At 42.2% G+C, this 22,496-nt stretch overlaps 2 protein-coding genes across 5 annotated transcripts in view; both read right to left on the minus strand.

Moving 5' to 3' along the window:
• The window catches only part of CDK18 (cyclin dependent kinase 18), a 222,569-nt gene that overhangs the window by 23,515 nt on the left and 176,558 nt on the right, over positions 1-22,496 (minus strand). For all 4 annotated transcript variants that reach the window (XM_056558054.1, XM_056558053.1, XM_056558055.1 and 1 more), the window contains exons 10-11: positions 20,871-20,991; positions 19,792-19,889 (exon numbers count right to left, since the gene is read on the minus strand). In XM_056558054.1, the coding sequence (XP_056414029.1) occupies positions 19,792-19,889; positions 20,871-20,991 (219 nt within the window). The remainder of the gene's footprint in view (positions 1-19,791; positions 19,890-20,870; positions 20,992-22,496) is intronic.
• On the minus strand, positions 219-7,067 carry LOC130356466 (uncharacterized). The gene is made up of 2 exons (XM_056558057.1): positions 4,673-7,067; positions 219-313 (listed from the first exon to the last, which is right to left on the minus strand). The coding sequence occupies exons 1-2, from the start codon at positions 5,322-5,324 to the stop codon at positions 282-284; spliced, it is 684 nt and encodes a 227-aa protein (XP_056414032.1). The 5' UTR covers positions 5,325-7,067; the 3' UTR covers positions 219-281.

The raw sequence follows: 22,496 nt of genomic DNA on the forward strand, positions 1-22,496 counted from the left end.
CAACCGTATATCCCAACGCGTTTCCCCGTGTATCTTATGATATACAACGGTTCATCAGGGGATGGCAACAACAGTATACACATATATACCTAATAAGCACCGAGATATGGAGGGACAATATGTATAGATAACGTACAACACATGGACAGAGGCATAGCTTAATGTACAATGGATAAAAGGACAATTAGAACTATACATATATTATAATACATCAAAGCAGGCACATATGTAATACAAAGCACGTAAATGCAGATAGAAAATGGCAAGGCTTATTTGTGGCTTCATTTGAATATCCTCCGACTGATGTAGCAACCTGTAGCGGGAAGCAAAAAAAGGGGGGAGAACAAACAAAGAAGAATAGAAAGAAAGAAGACACACATACCACATAAAACATAGCATTAGCTTTAGTACACAAATATTCCATTCTACATATAAAAGCAAGAATAATAAATATAATCACATCACATGCCAAAAGATATTGAGACATGAAAAAGTGTCAAGATTATAGTGTAGATAATGGATGTGTTGAAGATGATAACGAAGATGAGTAAGGAAGAAAACAGATAGGTACCTATTAATGACAAACCAGGTGCCAAAAAAGAGGAAAAATAATAAGGTAGATGAAAGTCCTTAATTTACACCAAACGTGGTCTCAAAAAGGCTCCCAAAGAAAAAACATAAAGACATATATATATATGTCATTACCTCTAAGTAGCCAAGGACAAAATCACTGATAAAGTCACTGATAAAGTGAGGACCCTACGATAAGGGCTCCTCCATAGAAAAAGGGGGAAATAGGCTTAGTCAATGGCCCCCTAAAAATGGCAAATAATAATAATCATGATAAAGCCATACCAAGTCTACCATATATATATATGGACCACCTCATTAGTAGTAAAGCCTATACCTGGATTAAAGACCTGAAAATAGTTGCTTCCTTACTACAGATAACTCCAGACCGAAATTGTCCAATCACCAAGAACCTGGTTGACCCTCCAGTTTATTACGTAAAGAATTCAGATAATAATGCCACCTATACACAAACAGGGGAGTGGGAGGGAAATAACTTCAGTACAGATGATATATGCAAATGGTTCAGTGTTACAACCCCAAGACCCTAATCCTCACCTAGGTAACGAAACCTCTATGATGTCCACAAAACCACAGTACAGTACCTATGATGTCCAGCCATTATCCATGTGTAGTTACTGCAATAAATAACTAAACTGATTAACCTACTTCCTAACACCACAATAATTAATGCTCAGTCCACTGCTTACCCCCATGTCAAAATGCCATAGGCATGATACGTCCGTCTGCGACTGGCGATCCACGTCGCAGATGGCTAGATGTATCCCAGCCTCTGTCTTATAAACCTCCACACTCGCGCGCATATCCGGGACGCCAAATGCGTCACTTCCGGTAGCCGCGTATCACGCGATAGCGTCTCCAAGGACGCCGTAACCAGATTGGGTCACATGATACTAGGTCATGTGATAACAACTCCGAGGACGCCGCAACCAAATCGGATCACGTGATGATAAATCACGTGACCCTTACGGCCATCACTGCACTGCACGTCCAGGATAGTTTAGTGAAGATAGGGGTGGGAGGGAAATTGAAAAGAAGGCTGGAAAGAAAGATAGTGCTAAATAGCAGCACAGGAGAACTTAAATAAAGTACCGTATGTATAGATAAACAAAAAAGAAAAAGAGTACCAATATAAATCTAGATCATTGTATAACAAAATAAAGACTACATATCTTATTACACAATTACAGGGAATCATAAATATTTGAGAACAAATGATACATCCATATTATGTGTCAATTGTGACTACATAAATAGTATAATAACTTTTAAAAACTAACTGCTCAACCGAGCCAATGAAGTTAGGGGCATTTCTCGCAGTTTCATATAGTTTTTAAGTCCATTCTGTATTTTCTCACCAAAAACAAAGTGATTATGATATTATGGGTAATGTCTTTACTAAATGATAGTGATTTTTTTCAAATATAAACGGTAAGCAAGGAAGGCATCCCGTACCAATCGGGATCTCCTCCAAGACAAAAGTTAGATAAATTGCAATGAGAGTTAATAAGGAGTGACAATGCTGTAAATAGCTACAAAAAGCAGCTATAAGTTAAACGTTCGTTTAGGCCAAATGGTGATACAGATCGCATCCTAAAGATCCATTCGGATTCTTTTTGTAGGATGCGTCTGTCCCATTCTCCTCCCCTAGGGGATTTCCGAATTACTTCCATAGCACAAAAGGAGATACATTTAGTGTCACCACCATGCTTTGCCCACATGTGTAGTGACACCGGAGTGTCTCTTCGATTTTGAATGTCACAAACATGTTCTCTGATCCTTTTCTTAAAGGACCTCTTAGTTTTGCCTATGTACTGGAGGGGGCATGTGCAGGTCCCTACATATATCACCCCTTCAGTATCACAATTGGCAAAATCTCTGATGATGTATTCTCTTCCAGTCACTACACTAGTGAAGGACTTACTTTGCTGGATGTTGCTACATGCCCTGCATCGGCCACAACGAAAGGTACCAAGTGGTTTCCTATCCAGCCAAGTCCCTTGCCTGGTTGGTTCCACAAAGTGACTATGTACCAACCTATCCCTTATAGACCTACCCCTGCGAAATGTAATCATGGGGTAAGGAGAAACAATATCGTTAAGATCTTGATCACTTCGTAAAAGAGGCCAATACCTTTTCAGTATATTCTTTACCCTTTCTGATTGGTTATCATAGGTACCAATTAATCTAACAGAATTGTCCTCAATGGTCCTATTTTTCGGGGTTAGCAACTCTTTACGTTCTGATGTTAAGGCCCTATTGAAGGATGTAAACAACACATCCGAGGGGTAGCCCCGTTCAACGAACCTATCCCTCAGATCCCTTGCCTGATTGTTGAAACCTTCCATCGACGAACAGTTCCTACGTATCCGCAGGAATTGTCCAGTGGGGATACCTTTTTTAAGGGGTATAGGATGGAAACTGTCCCATCTAAGTAGGCTGTTCGTCGATGTAGGTTTCCTAAAGGTACTTGTCTCCAACAAACCATTCTCTCCTCTTCTAATTAGTACATCCAGAAATGGTAATTCGTCCCTGTCAATCTCGAACGTAAACTTAAGACCAAGGGGGTTGTGATTTAAACCCTCTACAAATTCCTTAAATAGGTTGTCACTTCCGGACCATACTACGAACACGTCATCAATATATCTACCCCAATAAATTAAATGTGGGTTCCACTTACTATCCTCCTCCCCAAAAACTATGGTACTCTCCCACCAGCCCAGGGTAAGGTTTGCATACGAGGGAGCCACTGGGCTCCCCATGGCTGTACCCCTGAGCTGGTGGTAGTACCGAGAATCAAAAATAAAATAATTATGGGTTAGAAGAAATTCCAATAGTTGGATGACATATTCGCTATGGGTCCGGAAGTGAATGCCCCTAGTTTGTAGATAGTACGAGACAGCCCTCAGTCCATCTACATGTCGAATGGAACTGTAGAGGGCCTCTACATCTATCGATGCTAGAAGCATGTCTGAGTCAAGTTGTATACCATCAATTTTTTGTAGAAGGTCACTAGTGTCTCTTATATATGATGGTAAAGAGGACACAAATTCTCTCAATATCTGATCTAGGTATATACCTAGTTTTTGAGTAATTGAATTTACTCCTGAGACTATGGGTCGCCCCTTCAGGGGCATAACCCCTTTATGTATTTTTGGAAGCGCATAAAAAGTGGGAATCTGGGGGTCAACCGGACACATGTACTTACATTCTTGATCAGAAATCAGATGGTCATCTAGACCCCTAATAAGGAGTTTCTCAAGTTCTTCCTTAAAGGAGTTAGTAGGATCTCTTCCAATAATCCGATAGGATTCACGATCCTGCAATAGTGTTAGTGTCATTTCCTTATAACCACATGTGTCCATGACCACCAGATTCCCACCTTTATCCGATGGTTTAATTGTAATCCTAGAATCACGCTCCAGTTGTTTTAAAGCCGTCAACTCTCTATCCGATAGGTTAGAGGGAATTTGTTCATTCCATGAGGGTATTCTTTCAATTTCTCTAGTTACCATATCAAGGAATACATCCAAATTAGATGATTCTATAGGGGGGGGGCATTTTCGTGCTTTTGCACCTCAAATTAGTGAATGGTCCTTGACCCATAACCCTATCATTTTCACTCAAGAGACTTGTCATCGTTCTAACATGGGGTAAATCCTCATCAGCAATTCCCAATTGTTGGCTAGTTTCCCGGTCACTAGTCTTAAAGAATTTTCTCCATTTGAGTTTTCTTATAAACAGATTTATATCCTTAACCCAGTTAAAGGCCTTAAATTGTGTGACTGGGACAAATCCTAAGCCTTTAGAAAGGACTGAGACCTCGGAAACTGATAATTGTCTACTCGATAGATTAATTACTTGGTTTTCTGCTGGCTTTGTGGGTATGGTCTCTCCCGAAGGCCATAAGTCATTTCCCTCCCCTCTAAAAAAGAAGAAGAGGAAGTGGAAGAGGAAGGAACAGACGAGGAAGAGCGAGAGGGACCATACCCTCCCCCTCTTCTCCCTCTCCCTCCCCCCCTCCTGCCCCTCCATCCCCCACCCCCCCCTCCTCTTTGGCCTCGCACAGTCTTAGGCCTACCTTGTGGAGAGGGAAAAGGCCGTACAAAATCACCCCTTCTTTCAGAATCAGATGATTCTAGATCCGATGTTGATGCCTCCGTTAGAGGATATTCCCCTACTGTCTTTTCCTGAAAGACAAAAGCTCTTTTTTCACGAAATTCAGAGAGATCACGTATAAACTGTTTATGTTTACGATTTTTCAATAAGGTATAGAATTTATCAACTAGGCTCTCCAATACAGCTTCCCTACGAGTAAATTCCGGATCTGTCTTGAACCTCAAAATAGCGTCAATAGATTCTTTTAGACGCTTACTTGAATTATCAAGAGCGATTCGTTCCTCATCCAAGAGGATATTCATGAAACGGAAGGAGCTTGCTAGAGCTTCTTGTTCCCACTTTTTTAACAAATTATCAGTTCGTGATCTCTCCGCAGGTAAGATATTGACCCTTAACCCTTTTGGAACAATATTGTTTTTTAGATAGTGTTCTAGTGACTGTACTTCCCAAAATGATTTGAGATTATCTTTATATATTTCATATAACTCCCTAAATAATGATTTTAGAGATACGGTATCATTGTCACCCTTATCACTCTCTTGTTCAGAAAAGACATCAGCAGCATCAGCCGCCCATTTATGTAAATTTAAAGACCCTGCGAGATAGCCTTCCATAATATTATCAAAAATTAAACTCACTGACAGTCAGACACAATGGTGTCCTATAGCTATTTTCTACCAGAATAACATTAAACCATGTAGCTAAAAATTCACAATTTTATTTGATCCTCGTAAAAAACCCAATAACAATAATGCAAATAATTCGTATCAATACATAAAAAAGAGAATAAGCTCTCCTATGATGAACAACCGTATATCCCAACGCGTTTCCCCGTGTATCTTATGATATACAACGGTTCATCAGGGGATGGCAACAACAGTATACACATATATACCTAATAAGCACCGAGATATGGAGGGACAATATGTATAGATAACGTACAACACATGGACAGAGGCATAGCTTAATGTACAATGGATAAAAGGACAATTAGAACTATACATATATTATAATACATCAAAGCAGGCACATATGTAATACAAAGCACGTAAATGCAGATAGAAAATGGCAAGGCTTATTTGTGGCTTCATTTGAATATCCTCCGACTGATGTAGCAACCTGTAGCGGGAAGCAAAAAAAGGGGGGAGAACAAACAAAGAAGAATAGAAAGAAAGAAGACACACATACCACATAAAACATAGCATTAGCTTTAGTACACAAATATTCCATTCTACATATAAAAGCAAGAATAATAAATATAATCACATCACATGCCAAAAGATATTGAGACATGAAAAAGTGTCAAGATTATAGTGTAGATAATGGATGTGTTGAAGATGATAACGAAGATGAGTAAGGAAGAAAACAGATAGGTACCTATTAATGACAAACCAGGTGCCAAAAAAGAGGAAAAATAATAAGGTAGATGAAAGTCCTTAATTTACACCAAACGTGGTCTCAAAAAGGCTCCCAAAGAAAAAACATAAAGACATATATATATATGTCATTACCTCTAAGTAGCCAAGGACGAAATCACTGATAAAGTCACTGATAAAGTGAGGACCCTACGATAAGGGCTCCTCCATAGAAAAAGGGGGAAATAGGCTTAGTCAATGGCCCCCTAAAAATGGCAAATAATAATAATCATGATAAAGCCATACCAAGTCTACCATATATATATATGGACCACCTCATTAGTAGTAAAGCCTATACCTGGATTAAAGACCTGAAAATAGTTGCTTCCTTACTACAGATAACTCCAGACCGAAATTGTCCAATCACCAAGAACCTGGTTGACCCTCCAGTTTATTACGTAAAGAATTCAGATAATAATGCCACCTATACACAAACAGGGGAGTGGGAGGGAAATAACTTCAGTACAGATGATATATGCAAATGGTTCAGTGTTACAACCCCAAGACCCTAATCCTCACCTAGGTAACGAAACCTCTATGATGTCCACAAAACCACAGTACAGTACCTATGATGTCCAGCCATTATCCATGTGTAGTTACTGCAATAAATAACTAAACTGATTAACCTACTTCCTAACACCACAATAATTAATGCTCAGTCCACTGCTTACCCCCATGTCAAAATGCCATAGGCATGATACGTCCGTCTGCGACTGGCGATCCACGTCGCAGATGGCTAGATGTATCCCAGCCTCTGTCTTATAAACCTCCACACTCGCGCGCATATCCGGGACGCCAAATGCGTCACTTCCGGTAGCCGCGTATCACGCGATAGCGTCTCCAAGGACGCCGTAACCAGATTGGGTCACATGATACTAGGTCATGTGATAACAACTCCGAGGACGCCGCAACCAAATCGGATCACGTGATGATAAATCACGTGACCCTTACGGCCATCACTGCACTGCACGTCCAGGATAGTTTAGTGAAGATAGGGGTGGGAGGGAAATTGAAAAGAAGGCTGGAAAGAAAGATAGTGCTAAATAGCAGCACAGGAGAACTTAAATAAAGTACCGTATGTATAGATAAACAAAAAAGAAAAAGAGTACCAATATAAATCTTTATTTTGTTATACAATGATCTAGATTTATATTGGTACTCTTTTTCTTTTTTGTTTATCTATACATACGGTACTTTATTTAAGTTCTCCTGTGCTGCTATTTAGCACTATCTTTCTTTCCAGCCTTCTTTTCAATTTCCCTCCCACCCCTATCTTCACTAAACTATCCTGGACGTGCAGTGCAGTGATGGCCGTAAGGGTCACGTGATTTATCATCACGTGATCCGATTTGGTTGCGGCGTCCTCGGAGTTGTTATCACATGACCTAGTATCATGTGACCCAATCTGGTTACGGCGTCCTTGGAGACGCTATCGCGTGATACGCGGCTACCGGAAGTGACGCATTTGGCGTCCCGGATATGCGCGCGAGTGTGGAGGTTTATAAGACAGAGGCTGGGATACATCTAGCCATCTGCGACGTGGATCGCCAGTCGCAGACGGACGTATCATGCCTATGGCATTTTGACATGGGGGTAAGCAGTGGACTGAGCATTAATTATTGTGGTGTTAGGAAGTAGGTTAATCAGTTTAGTTATTTATTGCAGTAACTACACATGGATAATGGCTGGACATCATAGGTACTGTACTGTGGTTTTGTGGACATCATAGAGGTTTCGTTACCTAGGTGAGGATTAGGGTCTTGGGGTTGTAACACTGAACCATTTGCATATATCATCTGTACTGAAGTTATTTCCCTCCCACTCCCCTGTTTGTGTATAGGTGGCATTATTATCTGAATTCTTTACGTAATAAACTGGAGGGTCAACCAGGTTCTTGGTGATTGGACAATTTCGGTCTGGAGTTATCTGTAGTAAGGAAGCAACTATTTTCAGGTCTTTAATCCAGGTATAGGCTTTACTACTAATGAGGTGGTCCATATATATATATGGTAGACTTGGTATGGCTTTATCATGATTATTATTATTTGCCATTTTTAGGGGGCCATTGACTAAGCCTATTTCCCCCTTTTTCTATGGAGGAGCCCTTATCGTAGGGTCCTCACTTTATCAGTGACTTTATCAGTGATTTCGTCCTTGGCTACTTAGAGGTAATGACATATATATATATGTCTTTATGTTTTTTCTTTGGGAGCCTTTTTGAGACCACGTTTGGTGTAAATTAAGGACTTTCATCTACCTTATTATTTTTCCTCTTTTTTGGCACCTGGTTTGTCATTAATAGGTACCTATCTGTTTTCTTCCTTACTCATCTTCGTTATCATCTTCAACACATCCATTATCTACACTATAATCTTGACACTTTTTCATGTCTCAATATCTTTTGGCATGTGATGTGATTATATTTATTATTCTTGCTTTTATATGTAGAATGGAATATTTGTGTACTAAAGCTAATGCTATGTTTTATGTGGTATGTGTGTCTTCTTTCTTTCTATTCTTCTTTGTTTGTTCTCCCCCCTTTTTTTGCTTCCCGCTACAGGTTGCTACATCAGTCGGAGGATATTCAAATGAAGCCACAAATAAGCCTTGCCATTTTCTATCTGCATTTACGTGCTTTGTATTACATATGTGCCTGCTTTGATGTATTATAATATATGTATAGTTCTAATTGTCCTTTTATCCATTGTACATTAAGCTATGCCTCTGTCCATGTGTTGTACGTTATCTATACATATTGTCCCTCCATATCTCGGTGTTTATTAGGTATATATGTGTATACTGTTGTTGCCATCCCCTGATGAACCGTTGTATATCATAAGATACACGGGGAAACGCGTTGGGATATACGGTTGTTCATCATAGGAGAGCTTATTCTCTTTTTTATGTATTGATACGAATTATTTGCATTATTGTTATTGGGTTTTTTACGAGGATCAAATAAAATTGTGAATTTTTAGCTACATGGTTTAATGTTAACCTTTTCCCAACAGCAATTTTAAGATCCCTCCACAGGTGTTCAATGGGATTTAGATCTGGACTCATTGCTGGCCACTTCAGAACTCTCCAGCGCTTTGTTGCCATCCATTTCTGAGTGTTTTTTCTCATACCGTATATACCCGAGTATAAGCCGAGTTTTTCAGCATGATTTTTCAGCCCCCCCCCCCCCCCCTTTTTGTTTTGCACTCACCTCCCCTCGGCGGGAAGTTAGGGTGAGCTGGTCCGGGCCATCTATGCTGCAGGGACCGTCCGGTGGGGAGGATTAGTCGTTGCGGGCTGTCCATTTTCACCGGGGGGGCCTCTTCTCCGCGCTTCGGGCCTTGCCCCGGAGTAGTGACGTTGCCTTGACGCCGCCACACAGGGTCGTTCATGCGCAACGTCCCTGTGCGTCGTCATCAAGGCAACGTCACTAGTCCGGGCCCGAAGCGCGGAGAAGAGGCCCTCCTGGTGAAAATGGACAGCCCGCAACGACTAACCATCCCCACCGGATGGTCCCTGCAGCATAGATGGCCCGGACCAGCTCACCCTAACTTCCCATTGAGGGGAGGTGAGTACAAAACTAAAGGGGGGCGGCTGGATGATGACGAAGGCCACAGTGGTATTCAACCTGCGGACCTCCAGAGGTTTCAAAACTACAACTCCCACCATGCCTGGACAGCCGATGGCTGTCCGGGCATGCTGGGAGTTGTAGTTTTGCAACATCTGGAGGTCCGCAGGTTGAAGACCACTGATGAAGGGATTGATAGGCGGTGATGATGAAGGGGGGGGGGGGATGATGACGGGGGTCTGGATGATTACATGGGGGATGATGTATTTCCCACCCTAGGCTTATAGTCGAGTCAATAACTTTTCCTTGGTTTTTGGGGTAAAATTAGGGGCCTCGGCTTATATTCGGGTCGGCTTATACTCGAATATATACGGGAATGTTTGTGATCATAGACCTGCTGGAAGACCCAAGATCTCGGACGCAAACCCAGCTTTCTGACACTGGGCTGTACAGTGCAACCCAAAATCCGTTTATAATCCTCAGATTTCATGATGCCTTGCACACATTCAAGGTACCCAGTGCCAGAGGCAGCAAAACAACCCCAAAACATCATTGAGCTTCCACCATATTTCACACTAGGTACTGTGTTCTTTTCTTTGTAGGCCTCATTCCGTTTTCTGTAGACAGTAGAATGATGTGCTTTACCAAAAAGCTCTATCTTGGTCTCATCTGTCCACAAGACGTTTTCCCAGAAGGATTTTGGCTTACTCAAGTTCATTTTGGCAAAATGTAGTCTTGCTTTTTTATGTCTCTGTGTCAGCAGTGGGGTCCTCCTGGGTCTCCTGACATAGCGTTTCATTTCATTTAAATGTCGAAGGATAGTTAGTGCTGATACTGAAGCTCCCTGAGCCTGCAGGATAGCTTGAATATCTTTGGAACTTGTTTGGGGCTGCTTATCCACCATCCGGACTATCCTGCGTTGATACCTTTCATCAATTTTTCTCTTCCCTCCATGTCCAGGGACATTAGCTACAGTGCCATGGGTTGCAAACTTCTTGATAATGTTGCACACTATGGACAAAGGCAAATCTAGGTCTCTGGAGATGGACTTGTAACCTTTAGATTGTAGATATGTTTCCACAATTTTGGTTCTCAAGTCGTCTGACAGTTCTCTTCTCCTCTTTCTGTTGTCCATGCTTAGTGTGGCACACACAGACACACAATGCAAAGACTAAGTGAACTTCTCTCCTTTTTATCTGCTTTCAGGTGTGATTTTTATATTGCCCACACCTGTTACTTGACCCATGTGAGTTAAAGGAGCATCACATGCTTGAAACAATCTTATTTTTCCACATTAGCAAGGTTGCATGTTCCCCACATTAGGAAGGTAGCAGTTTCCCCACATTAGGAAGGTAGCAGTTTCCCCACATTAGGCAGGTTGCATGTTCCCCACATTAGTAAGGTTGCATGTTCCCCACATTAGGAAGGTAGCAGTTTCCCCACATTAGGAAGGTAGCAGTTTCCCCACATTAGGAAGGTAGAAGTTTCCCTACATTAGGAAGGTAGCAGTTTCCCCACATTAGGAAGGTAGCATGTTCCCCACATTAGGAAGGTAGCATGTTCCCCACATTAGGTAGCATTGTCCCCCCTCCCCCTTGACACACACACACACAAGCACACACAGACAGACACACACACAAACATAGACACACTTACCTGTCCTGCAATGCGCTTCTCCTCTCTGGCAGCGGTATGAGGGACGTCACTGACATCCTCCTGCGCAGGTCTGCGAAGGGACGTCACATGCACGGCGTCCCTCATCAGACTAGTATCGGCCTGCCAACCGGAGACAGGGGGGTGGAGGGTGGGGTAAGTGAAGGTAATGGGCTCTATTGGATGGGGCGGGGGGTTTTGATTGCAAACAAAGATGATGCGCCCCCATCAAGTCTTGTGTGATGCCTTCCGGCATTTAGCGCTGCTTGCCCGAAGCTGGGCTAAATGCCTGAAGAAGTCACCTGTCGGTGCCCGGGCGTCGGGCAATACAAATGACACATCCCTGGTGCGGGCTGCAAAATTTCGTTCCGTGGGACGCAAATGGCTCGCGGGCCAGGAGTTTGAGACCCCTGAGCTAGAGGGTTATGAGGAAGGTGAGACAGAGGACCCAGACACATCGTGGCAGTATGCAGTGGAGATGGAGGCAGGGAGTTCCTCCGAGTCACTTGCACAAATGGCACTATGCATGCTCACTTGCCTGCGTAGTGACCACAGAATTGTCATCATTCGGCAGCGGGATGACTTTTGGCTCTCCACCTTATTGGACCCTTGCTACCGGAACAAAATTGGGGCCTTTTTTACACCCACTGAGAGGGAGGACAAACTGACCTACTACAGAGACATCCTATGTAGTCAAATGGCCAATGCCTATCTGCGCCATCGTCCATCCTCTCGCAGGTCTGACTCTGGGGCTCTCTGCGTTCACCTTCCACTGCCATGACTGCAGGGGAGGGATGGGGTGGCAGGAGCAGTACCAGCTCCATCAGCAGCAGCCTGAGTCTACAGTCGCTGATGAGTAGCTTTCTTCACCCACATAGTGAAGCAACTCATCAGCAGCAGGTAAACCTGGAGCAGGACCTGAACCGGCAGGTGGCGGCATACCTTGACATGACCATGCCAACACACCTTGAAGATCTGATGGACTTCTGGGCAGCCAAACTTGATTTGTGGCTGCAACTAGCAGAGTTTGCCCTGGAAAAACTGTCCTTCCCGGTCAGTAGTGTGCCATCAGGGTGGGTGTTTAGTGCAGCAGGGGCCATAGTAACCCCAAGGAGAACTTGTTTGTCCACCAAAAATGTGGAGAGACTGACCTATGTGAAGATGAATCAGGCATGGATCAGCCAGGATTTCCACCCACCGATGCCTGATGCATCAGAGTAGATTTACCATGGTGCCACACCAAGACTTCACAGTTGCAGACATTCCTCGTCATTAGACCACAAGTAAGTATTGAGGATATGCATTAGCTAAAACGTAACTTTTCTTTCGATAAAATATATTTACCCCAAATTTGTTGGAAATCAAACAAAAGGAAAGGTGTGCGAAAAACACCACGTGCCACCTACACCACCAAGTATTGATGTGATGCAAAGACCTCTAAAAGGTGGAAGGGAACAACGTATGGTCCATTGTAACCTGTGGGGGTAAAAACATCCTCTGTAAGGCCCTACTTTTGCATTATTAATTCCCTTCTCGGCAAGTGTTACTCGCCCGAAAAAGGGGTCCCCACACAGGAACCTCTCCCTATTTCGCCCTACAAACACTGCCATTTCCCAGGGTTTTTAGGTGGAAATAGAGAGAGGCCTCCTTTTTAAGGGAGAGTAACACTTGCCAAGAAGGGAAATAATAGGGCGAGAGTAGGGCCTTACATGGGAATTTTTTACCCCCACCTGCTACAATACGTTGATCCCTTCCACCTTTTCGAAGAAAGTGTTACTCGTCTTAAAAAGGATGGCCCTATCCACTCGTCTAAAAACCCTGGGAAATTGCAGTGTTTGAAGGTGGAAATAGGGAGAGGTTCCTGTGTGGGGCCGCCCTTTTTAGGGCAAGTAAGACTTAATAATGGGAGAGTAGGGCCTTACAGGGGAAGTTTTTACCCCCACCAGTTACAATGAACCATACGTTGTTCCCTTCCACCTTTTAGAGGTCTTGGCATCACATCAATACTTGGTGGTATAGGTGGCACATGGTGTTTTTTGCACACATTTCCTTTTGTTTGATTTAAAAAAAATGTTGGGTAGATATATTTTATCAAAGAATATTATTAAAAGTTAAATGGGCACTGTCAGATAAAAAAACAACTTTCGATATGTGGTAAAGAATGCAAAACCAATAGGTTTTGCAATTGCTGTCATAATTTTTTTTTATTTTTTAAGTATTTCATACTGAAAAAGCCAGTCAAAAAATTGCCTCCCTGCCTCCTGGGGTACATACCAGCCTGGCTGTGTCCACTCGTCATCACCTACGTCATGGACCCACTTCATGATTGAAAGGTCGGCAGATCTAAAGCTGCTGTGATCGGCCCCCTCACTGTCTGTGTTTACTTCACAGTCTCCTCATGTGAGAAGGGGGGAGGGGTGGGAGTATACTGCTGCCTGTAAGCAGAAGATGAAAGAAGCTGGTGACTGAAGATGGGGACTGAATGGAGGTTTTTCTGTTTAAAAAGTAAGTGTCCCTGCATGTATATATGTGTGTTGATATATATTTATTTGTGTAAATCTGTGTTGTCTAGGTAATGTGCATCTGTAAGAATAAATTAAGTCAATGTGTGTGTGTGTATCTAATACAGGGGGACTACAATCATATGCCTCCAGCTGTTGCAAAACTACAACTCCCAGCATGCCTGCACAGCCAAGTGATGTGTGGGCATGCTGGGAGTTGTAGTTTTGCAACAGTAGGAGGAACACAGCCTGAAGCCACACTGCTGTAAATCTGAGTTTTACCAATCATATGCCTCAAGCTGTTGCAAAACTACAACTCAAAGGATGTGTGGGCATGCTGGGAGCTGTAGTTTTGCAAAAGCTGTAAGCACACTGTGTGTGTGTGTATCATAAAACCAGAAAGGAAAGGGTTACAGATGCTCACTCCTGAGACCAGTGACTGAGGAGAGTGAGGGAAGGGGAGGAGGGGGAGTGGTTATTACCTGAGGAGAAGAAAGGGACCCGCCCCCCTGCTTCTAGTCGACAACATTAAGGTAATGCAGAAATAAAGCTAATTCTGAGAGGCATATATTTCATAGACACATAAAAACTATATGTACATGATCAGGATGTGATACTGAGCAACATATAACAGTTATTATGATTTTTTTTTTTTGGGTGATCTGACAAGTACGCTTTAAGTTTTACGTAATGCATATCCTCAATACTTACTTTTGCTCACTAACACCTTTACAAAAGAGACTGTTTTCTTCTGCCTACCTGCCTCAGCTACTATTCTGATCCTGCCACCCGCCTGATGCCGCCCATTTGATGCCAAGTTCTCCTTTTTTCACCCACCTTCATCACCGGGGACTGGTATTGCCACCCACCGCCCCACTCTGTCACCGGGTCACTTTCAGGACTCCTGTTGCTGCTGATGTTACCTCCAGACTGTCTCATACTGCCACCATTTGTTCTCCTCATGCTGCTGCCACCTCCAGGCTGTCTCATTGTGTAACTATATGGTCTCCTTATGCTTCCGCCACCTCCAGGCTGTGTCATTTAGCCACTATATGGTCTCCTCATGCTGCCGCCAACTCCAGACGGTGTCATTCAGCCACTATATGGTCTCCTCATGCTGCCGCCAACTCCAGGCTGTCATTCAGCCACTATATGGTCTCCTCATGCTGCCGCCAACTCCAGGCTGTCATTCAGCCACTATATGGTCTCCTCATGCTGCCGCCAACTCCAGACTCTGTCATTCAGCCACTATATGGTCTCCTCATGCTGCCACCACCTCCACACTGTGTCATTCAGCCACTATATGGTCTCCTCCTACTGATGCCACCTCCAGGCTTTGTCATTGTGCCACTCTGCGACAGTGATTCTAATAGCGACGCCTCTAATCTGGATGTCATACTGAATAACAGTATTATTTCACTAACCCAGCACACACCCTATGCGTGTTACAGCAAGGCAAAGTGTTCTACACCCCTATTGAGGCCAGAAATAGCCGTTTTTAATAAAGATTCACCGCAAATAAATTCGGACCAAACCACATTTTTTCAGAAAATTCAGCAAATCGGCCAAATTGAATTTTTCAAAAAATTCGCTCATCTCTAATGGGGACTCCACTAGTCCCCACCAATCATTGTTTATAGTATGCCAGCAACTGTTTAGCGGTCAAAAGCCAGAGTACTGACACCAACAAGGCAACCTGTAGACAAACACTGGTTGGAGACTACTGGAGCATCTGCACCAGAGAAGCGGGAGATGAAGAGATGAGGTACTCTTTTTTTTCTAACACATGGCAACCTCTTTAATAGGGAAAATATGTATGCAAGCATCACATCAATTAGAACTATGGGCAATACATTGTTAAAGTCGAAAATAGAAAGTAAACCTGTTGTTAAGTTATGGAACAACAAGGCTAGATTCACTAAGGGATGATGCTGCAGTAGGATTGACCATGAGAAGTAATCCGTTTGGTTCCAGCTGCTGACACACAACAAACAGATGCCTGGTTTACTCCTGGCTACCAGTGGTGTAGTATGTGGCTGTACTTGTATAAGGAAATTAATTTGAGTGCTTTCTATGACTCACTTTAAAGGCAAGTGAACAAGTATGTATTAATGGCCCGCTACTTCTTGGCCTCACCCTGTTAACATTTCACAAAAGTCTAGTTTAAAAAAGAAATCCCATTAACCCCTTAAAGGGGTACTCCGGTGAAAACCTTTTTTCTTTTAAATCAACTGGTGGCAGAAAGTTAAACATATTTGTAAATTACTTCCATTAAAAAAATCTTAATCCTTCCAGTACTTATTAGCTGCTGAATGCTACAGAGCAAATTCCTTTCTTTTTGGAACACTGATGACATCACGAGCACAGTGCTCTCTGCTGACATCTCTGTCCATTTTAGCAACCATGCATAGCAGATGTATACTAAGGGCAGTATGGTGGCTCAGTGGTTAGCACTGCTGCCTTGCAGTGCTGGGGACTTGGGTTCAAATCCCACTAAGGACAACAATAAATAAAGTGTTATTATTATAATAACGTCAGCAGAGAGAACTGTGTTTGTGATGTCATCAGAGAGCATACCAAAAAGAAAAGAATTTCCTCTGTAGTATTCAGCAGCTAATAAGTACAGGAAGGATTAAGATTTTTTAATAGAAGTAATTTACAAATATGTTTAACTTTCTGCCACCAGTTGATTTAAAAGAAAAAAGGTTTTCACCGGAGTACCCCTTTAAGGACCAGGCCCATTTTGACCTTAAGGACCAGGCCAATTTTATTTTTGCATTTTCGCTTTCTCCTCCTCGCCTTCTAAAATCCATAACTCTTTTATATTTCCATCCCCAAACCCATATGAGGGCTTGTTTTATGCGTAACCAATTGTACTTTGTAATGATACCTCTCATTTTACTATAAAATGTACAGCAAAACTCAAAAAAATAAATTTGTGAGGAAATCTAAATAAAAACCTCAATTTTGTAAATTTTGGAGGGTTTTGTTTTCACACTGTACATGTTACAATAAAAATGACATGTTTTCTTTATTCTGTTGGTAAATACGATTAAAATGATACCCATCTTTACATACTTTTCTATTATTGTACTGCTGTAAAAAACAAATTTGTACAAAATCAGTATGTTTAACCCCTTGACGACAATGGACGTAAATGTACATCATGGTGACGTGGTACTTAGCACACCATGACGTACATTTACGCGCCGCCATGATCGCGAGCACCGGAGCGGTGCTCGCGTTATGCCTGGCAGGTCCCGGCTGCTATCAGCAGCCAGGGACCCGCCGGTAATGGCGGACATCTGCGATCGCGCGGATGTCTGCCATTAACCCCTCAGATGCCGTGATCAATACAGATCACGGCATTTGCGGCAGTGCGGTACTTTGAATGGATGATCGGATCGCCCGCAGCGCTGCCACAGGGATCCGATCATCCAGCATGGCGGCCAGAGGTCCCCTCACCTGGGTCTGGCCGTCTCCCGGGGTCTTCTGCTCTGGTCTGAGATCGAGCAGACCAGAGCAGAAGATGACCGATAATTCTGAGCAGTGCTATGTCCTATACATAGCACTGAACAGTATTAGCAATCAACTGATTGCTATGAATCCCTATGGGTACATAAAAATTGTAAAATAAAATAAAAAATAAAGTAAAAATATGTAAAATAAAAAAGTAAAAAAATTTGAAAAATCCCCTCCCCCAATAAAAAAGTAAAAATGTCAGTTTTTCCCATTTTACCCCCCAAAAAGCGTAAACCTTTTTGCAATACACATATTTGGTATCGCCGTGTGCGTAAAAGTCTGAACTATGAAAATATATTGTTAATTATCCCGTACGGTGAACGGCGTAAACGTAAAACAAATTACCCTTTAGACGCAGCATTCAAAGTTGAATGCCGCGTCTAAAGTGAAACTAAAACGTTGCTGACTAGCTCAGGGGGCTGTTCGGGATGGCCGCGGCGAAATCGCAGCATCCCGAACAGCTGAGACACAGCAGGAGGGTCCCTTACCTTGCCTCCTGGTGTCCGATCGCCGAATGACTGCTCAGTGCGTGAGATCCAGGCATGAGCAGTCAAGCAGCGGAATCATTGATCAATGGTTTCCTATGAGAAACCATTGAACAATGTAACAGATCAGTGTACAGTGTTATAGCCCCCTATGGGAGCTATAACACTGCAAAAAAAAAAAAAAGTGAATAAAGATCATTTAATAACAACAGTTTAACCCCACCGGGGTTAACAAGACCTCTATATATAAAAGTGTCTTAACTAAAACATAACTTTTATTAAATAATATAGTAAATGATATAGTAAATGGTGAGAATCACACTATTTAAAAACATAGTCCCCTTAGAACCACTGGTGGCCTCAATATGACATGAGAGCACTCATAGGTGTTTATATGTACACCATGAAATACACCACTGTAGCAAATATTGGAGACATCTGATGTCTTCCATATATAATGTGCTCTCATATAACCTATAGAGGTAATCCAATGACCTGCTGTGCAATTTAACCCCTTCCCTAATAAAAGTTTGAATCACCCCCCTTTTTTCCATTTAAAAAAAACCAGTGTAAATAAAAATAAACATATGTGGTATCGCTGTGTGTGGGAATGCCCGAATTATAAAAAATATATAGTTAATTAAACCGCACGGTCAATGGCGTACGCGCAAAAAAATTCCAAAGTCCAAGATAGCGTATTTTTGGTCACTTTTTATATCATGAAAAAATTAATAAAAAGGATCAAAAAGTCCAATCAACACAAATATGGTACCGCTAAAAACTTCAGATCACGGCGCAAAAAATAAGCCCACATTACACCCCATACGCGGAAAAATAAAAAAGTTATAGGGGTCAGAAGATGACAATTTTAAAGGTATAAATTTTCCTGCATGTTGTTATGATTTTTTTCAGAAGTACGACAAAATCAAACCTATACAAGTAGGGTATCATTTTAATTGTATGGACCTAAAGAATAAAGAGAACGTGTCATTTTTACCGAAAATTGTACGGTGTAGAAACAGAAGCCCCCAAAAGTTACAAAATGGCTTTTTTTTTTCAATTTTGTCTCACAATGATTTTTGACTGATGTCGTTACAAAGTAGAATTAGTGGTGCAAAACATTAGCCATCATATGGATTTTTAGGTGCAAAATTGAAAGAGTTATGATTTTTTAAAGGTAAGGAGGAAAAAACGAAAGTGCAAAAATGGAAAAACCCTTGGTCCTTAAGGGGTTAAATTTTTTTAATTTTTTTTTATAAAATGTGCCAAAAAAAGCAGCAATTTGGGATTTTTAAAACATTTTTTTTTTTACGTTTACGCCGTTCATCGTATGTGATGGATAGTTCGGACATTTGTGCACGTGGCGATACCAAATATGTTTATTAATTTTTTTTTAACGCTTTTTGGGGGTAAAATGGTAAAAAGGGACAATTTACATTTTTATCGAGTGAGGGGATTTTTTACTTTTTTTTTTGATCATTTGATTGCTAATACTGTTTAGTGCTATGCATAGGGAATAGCACAGATCAGTGTTACCGGCGATCTCCTGCTCTGGTCTGCTCAATCTCAGACCAGAGCAGAAAATCCCTGGAGACGGCCGGAGGCAGGGTAGAGCACCTCCGGCTGCCATTTTAGATGATCGGATCTCCACGGCAGCTGAGGGGTTAATGGCGAACATCAGCACAATCGCTGATGTCCGTCCGCCATTACTGGCGGGTCCCCGGCAGCTATCACCTGCAGTGCATGATGCGAGCACTGCTTTGATGCTTGCGGTCATGTACAGGACGTAAATGTACGTCCTGGTGTGCGAAGTACCTCTGTCCAGGACGTACATTTACGTCCGTGGTCATTAAGGGGTTAGGTTACCTCATGGATGTGTTGTAACATAAGAAAATGGCCCAGTTCTCCCATTGTAAAAGAAAAGAATACTGAACACTCACCAAGAAGCCTAAAGATTAAATGTAGCTCTTCCTTAACTGTAGAACCAGGAAACATGGGTCGTCCAGTGGACATTTCATACAAAATGCAACCCACTCCCCTATTTAAAATATAAAGTTATAGTTTATAAATATTTATACATGAAATCGTTAATTCTTACATTTCATTTGCCTTGTGTATGTAGCTTTATTCTGTATACCAAAATGTTGACTATTTCAAATATATTGTATACAGATTTGATTCAATATACATGTGTTTAAAGGAGATGTCTGGTGCTCACTTTTCTTATTTTATCCGTTCCGGGCTGAAAAATAAAAGAACATTTTTTTCTCTTACCTGCCTAGGCTCCCCCGGTGCTTCAGTACCGGTGTTCGGTCCCCGGACTGTATTCTTCTTATTTCCTGTTAGCCCGGCACATCACACGGAGCTTCAACCTATCATCGGCAGCAGCGTACCGCCTCAGCCAGTGATTGGCTGAAGCTCCGTGTGACGTGCCGGGCTAACAGGAAGTAAGAAGAATACAGCCCGGGGACCGAACGCCTGTACCGGAGCACCGGGGGAGCCTAGGCAGGCAAGAGAAAGCTTATTTTCTTTTTTTTGCAGCCCGGAATGGATACAATAAGAAAAGTGAGCACAGGACATGTCCTTTAAAGGGGCTGAAGGGGTAAACTGTAGTACCATCTGCATGTATGGATGTGTTGCTCTGTCTAATACAGCACAGAACGACCCATGGCACTCCAGCCAGCCCTGGGGTTCCTTTATTGTACTGATCTTTGGGGGCCAAAGGATTTAGACCCCCCTGGGAGGGCCCCCCCCCCCCATGTACTTAGGTAAAGTTAATTTAAGAAATTTCTGGAAAACTTCTTTACATAAATTTTTTTTTATAAATATAAAGGTTGCTAATGGATAACATCTGCGTTATATGGACAAATTAACATAGGCTTAAAGACAAAATCTAACCAAAAAGCTTGACTTCATGTTCATGTACAGATGCAAAGTATTGAAAAATAAAAATCCATTTAAAGCTAAACACACTAAAGAATGACCAACACTATAAATGTTCATCTTCTCGGTCACTCACCACATGTCTATAGGCGTACCATACTCTGTAGATCCCAGCAGAACATCTGGTGGTCGGTACCATAGTGTCACCACTTCATTGGAGTAGGTTTTGGTGGGTACAGATTTTGCTCTAGCAAGACCTTAAAACACAAGACAGGGCTAGACATACTAGAATGATACTGAAGAATTCAAGCCATGTCTATTTCAAGTCAATACAGGTATATAGCAGTTAGAGAAGGTGGGCATTGTATTCTATGCAGACTGAAATTTTAGATATAATTTGTCCCCTGTATACACATTATACTATTCTATATTCTCTAGAAATCCAGATCCTGAATAACTATCGTTACTGTGGCCAGCCCCTGTCCACTTAAACCAGCCCACGTAAAGGGTCAAATAAAGTGACGGTGTGTCACATAAATGTACTTCAATTCCTACACAATGGGGGAGATTTATCATTGCCTTTAGACCATTTTTATTGTCTATGTTTTGGCGCTGTTCAAGCGCTAGCAGGCTTTTTAGCGACTTTCATGTGTCTTTACATATAGATACTTTTTACTTTTCTGTCCAAATGTAGACCATTTTATTTTTGACAATCCAGTGGTCACGTATTTATTATTTGCGACTTTCCTGAAAAGTCGCTATTTCTCACGCAAATGGCAATAATTATTTGTCGCTATGCTACACCACCTCACAGTAGACATGACAAAAAGTTCTACATCTCGCACATCTACTGTGACCTTTAACCTATTAAACATTATTATTATTATTTAACCTATTAACCAGCTTGCTGTGCCAGGAATAATCTTTCCCTGACACCTGTGGATTACCGGACCTATAACAGGTTCCGCTGGGTCCAATGACCCATGCGGCAACTTCACAGGGGCAGAGCCTTTTCCTAATTTTGTGCCCCTCTTCTCTGCGAATTATAACGGATCTATTATGTTGTGTCAATTCACTAATGCCCCCCAGTTTTAATTATTATCTGTGGTCCTCCGATAATAGCCGTCATTTTGCGCCCGCCTTAGCCAACTACTAACTCTTTAGATCGAAGCTGTCAAAGTTGTCAGCGGCGTCTAAAGGTAGCTTTACAAAATCCCTGGTGGTCTAATGTAGTGTTTACCCACAGTCCCCCCTTCACAATACCTTACTGCATCAAGAAGTGATAATCAGGAATTTTTTTTCCATCTTCTTTTTTCATATGTCCAGAGGGCTTACGGTAGATGCTATTTCCTAGCCAGCTAAAGGACCTCTGATGATGTCATGGTCATGTGACCAGCCATGTGACTAGACTTGAGTAGGTGGTGTCAGTCTGGAGTTTGCAAGAAGAACAAATGATTTTGTGGGCTTATGAGTAGTCTGCTGGTGAGGAGAAGGGCAGAAGCCCTTTAGTAGCAGGTTAGGTTTTCTCTTGGTGGGTGTGTGGACAAGTATTACTCTGCAGGGGCCAAGTAATACTCTGCAGGGGCCTATAGAGCCAGTCTGGAGTCTGCAAGAAGCACAGTTCATATCCCCAGAGGCTTATGAGTTGTTGCTGTAATGCTCTGCGGGAGAGGGGGGGGGTTTCTGTAATGCTCTGCAGGAGAGGGGGGATAGGGTTTCTGTAATGCTCTGCAGGAGGGGGGGATGGGGTTGCTGTATTGCT

This window comes from Hyla sarda, chromosome 2, assembly GCF_029499605.1.
Source record: "Hyla sarda isolate aHylSar1 chromosome 2, aHylSar1.hap1, whole genome shotgun sequence".
NCBI lineage: Eukaryota > Metazoa > Chordata > Amphibia > Anura > Hylidae > Hyla > Hyla sarda.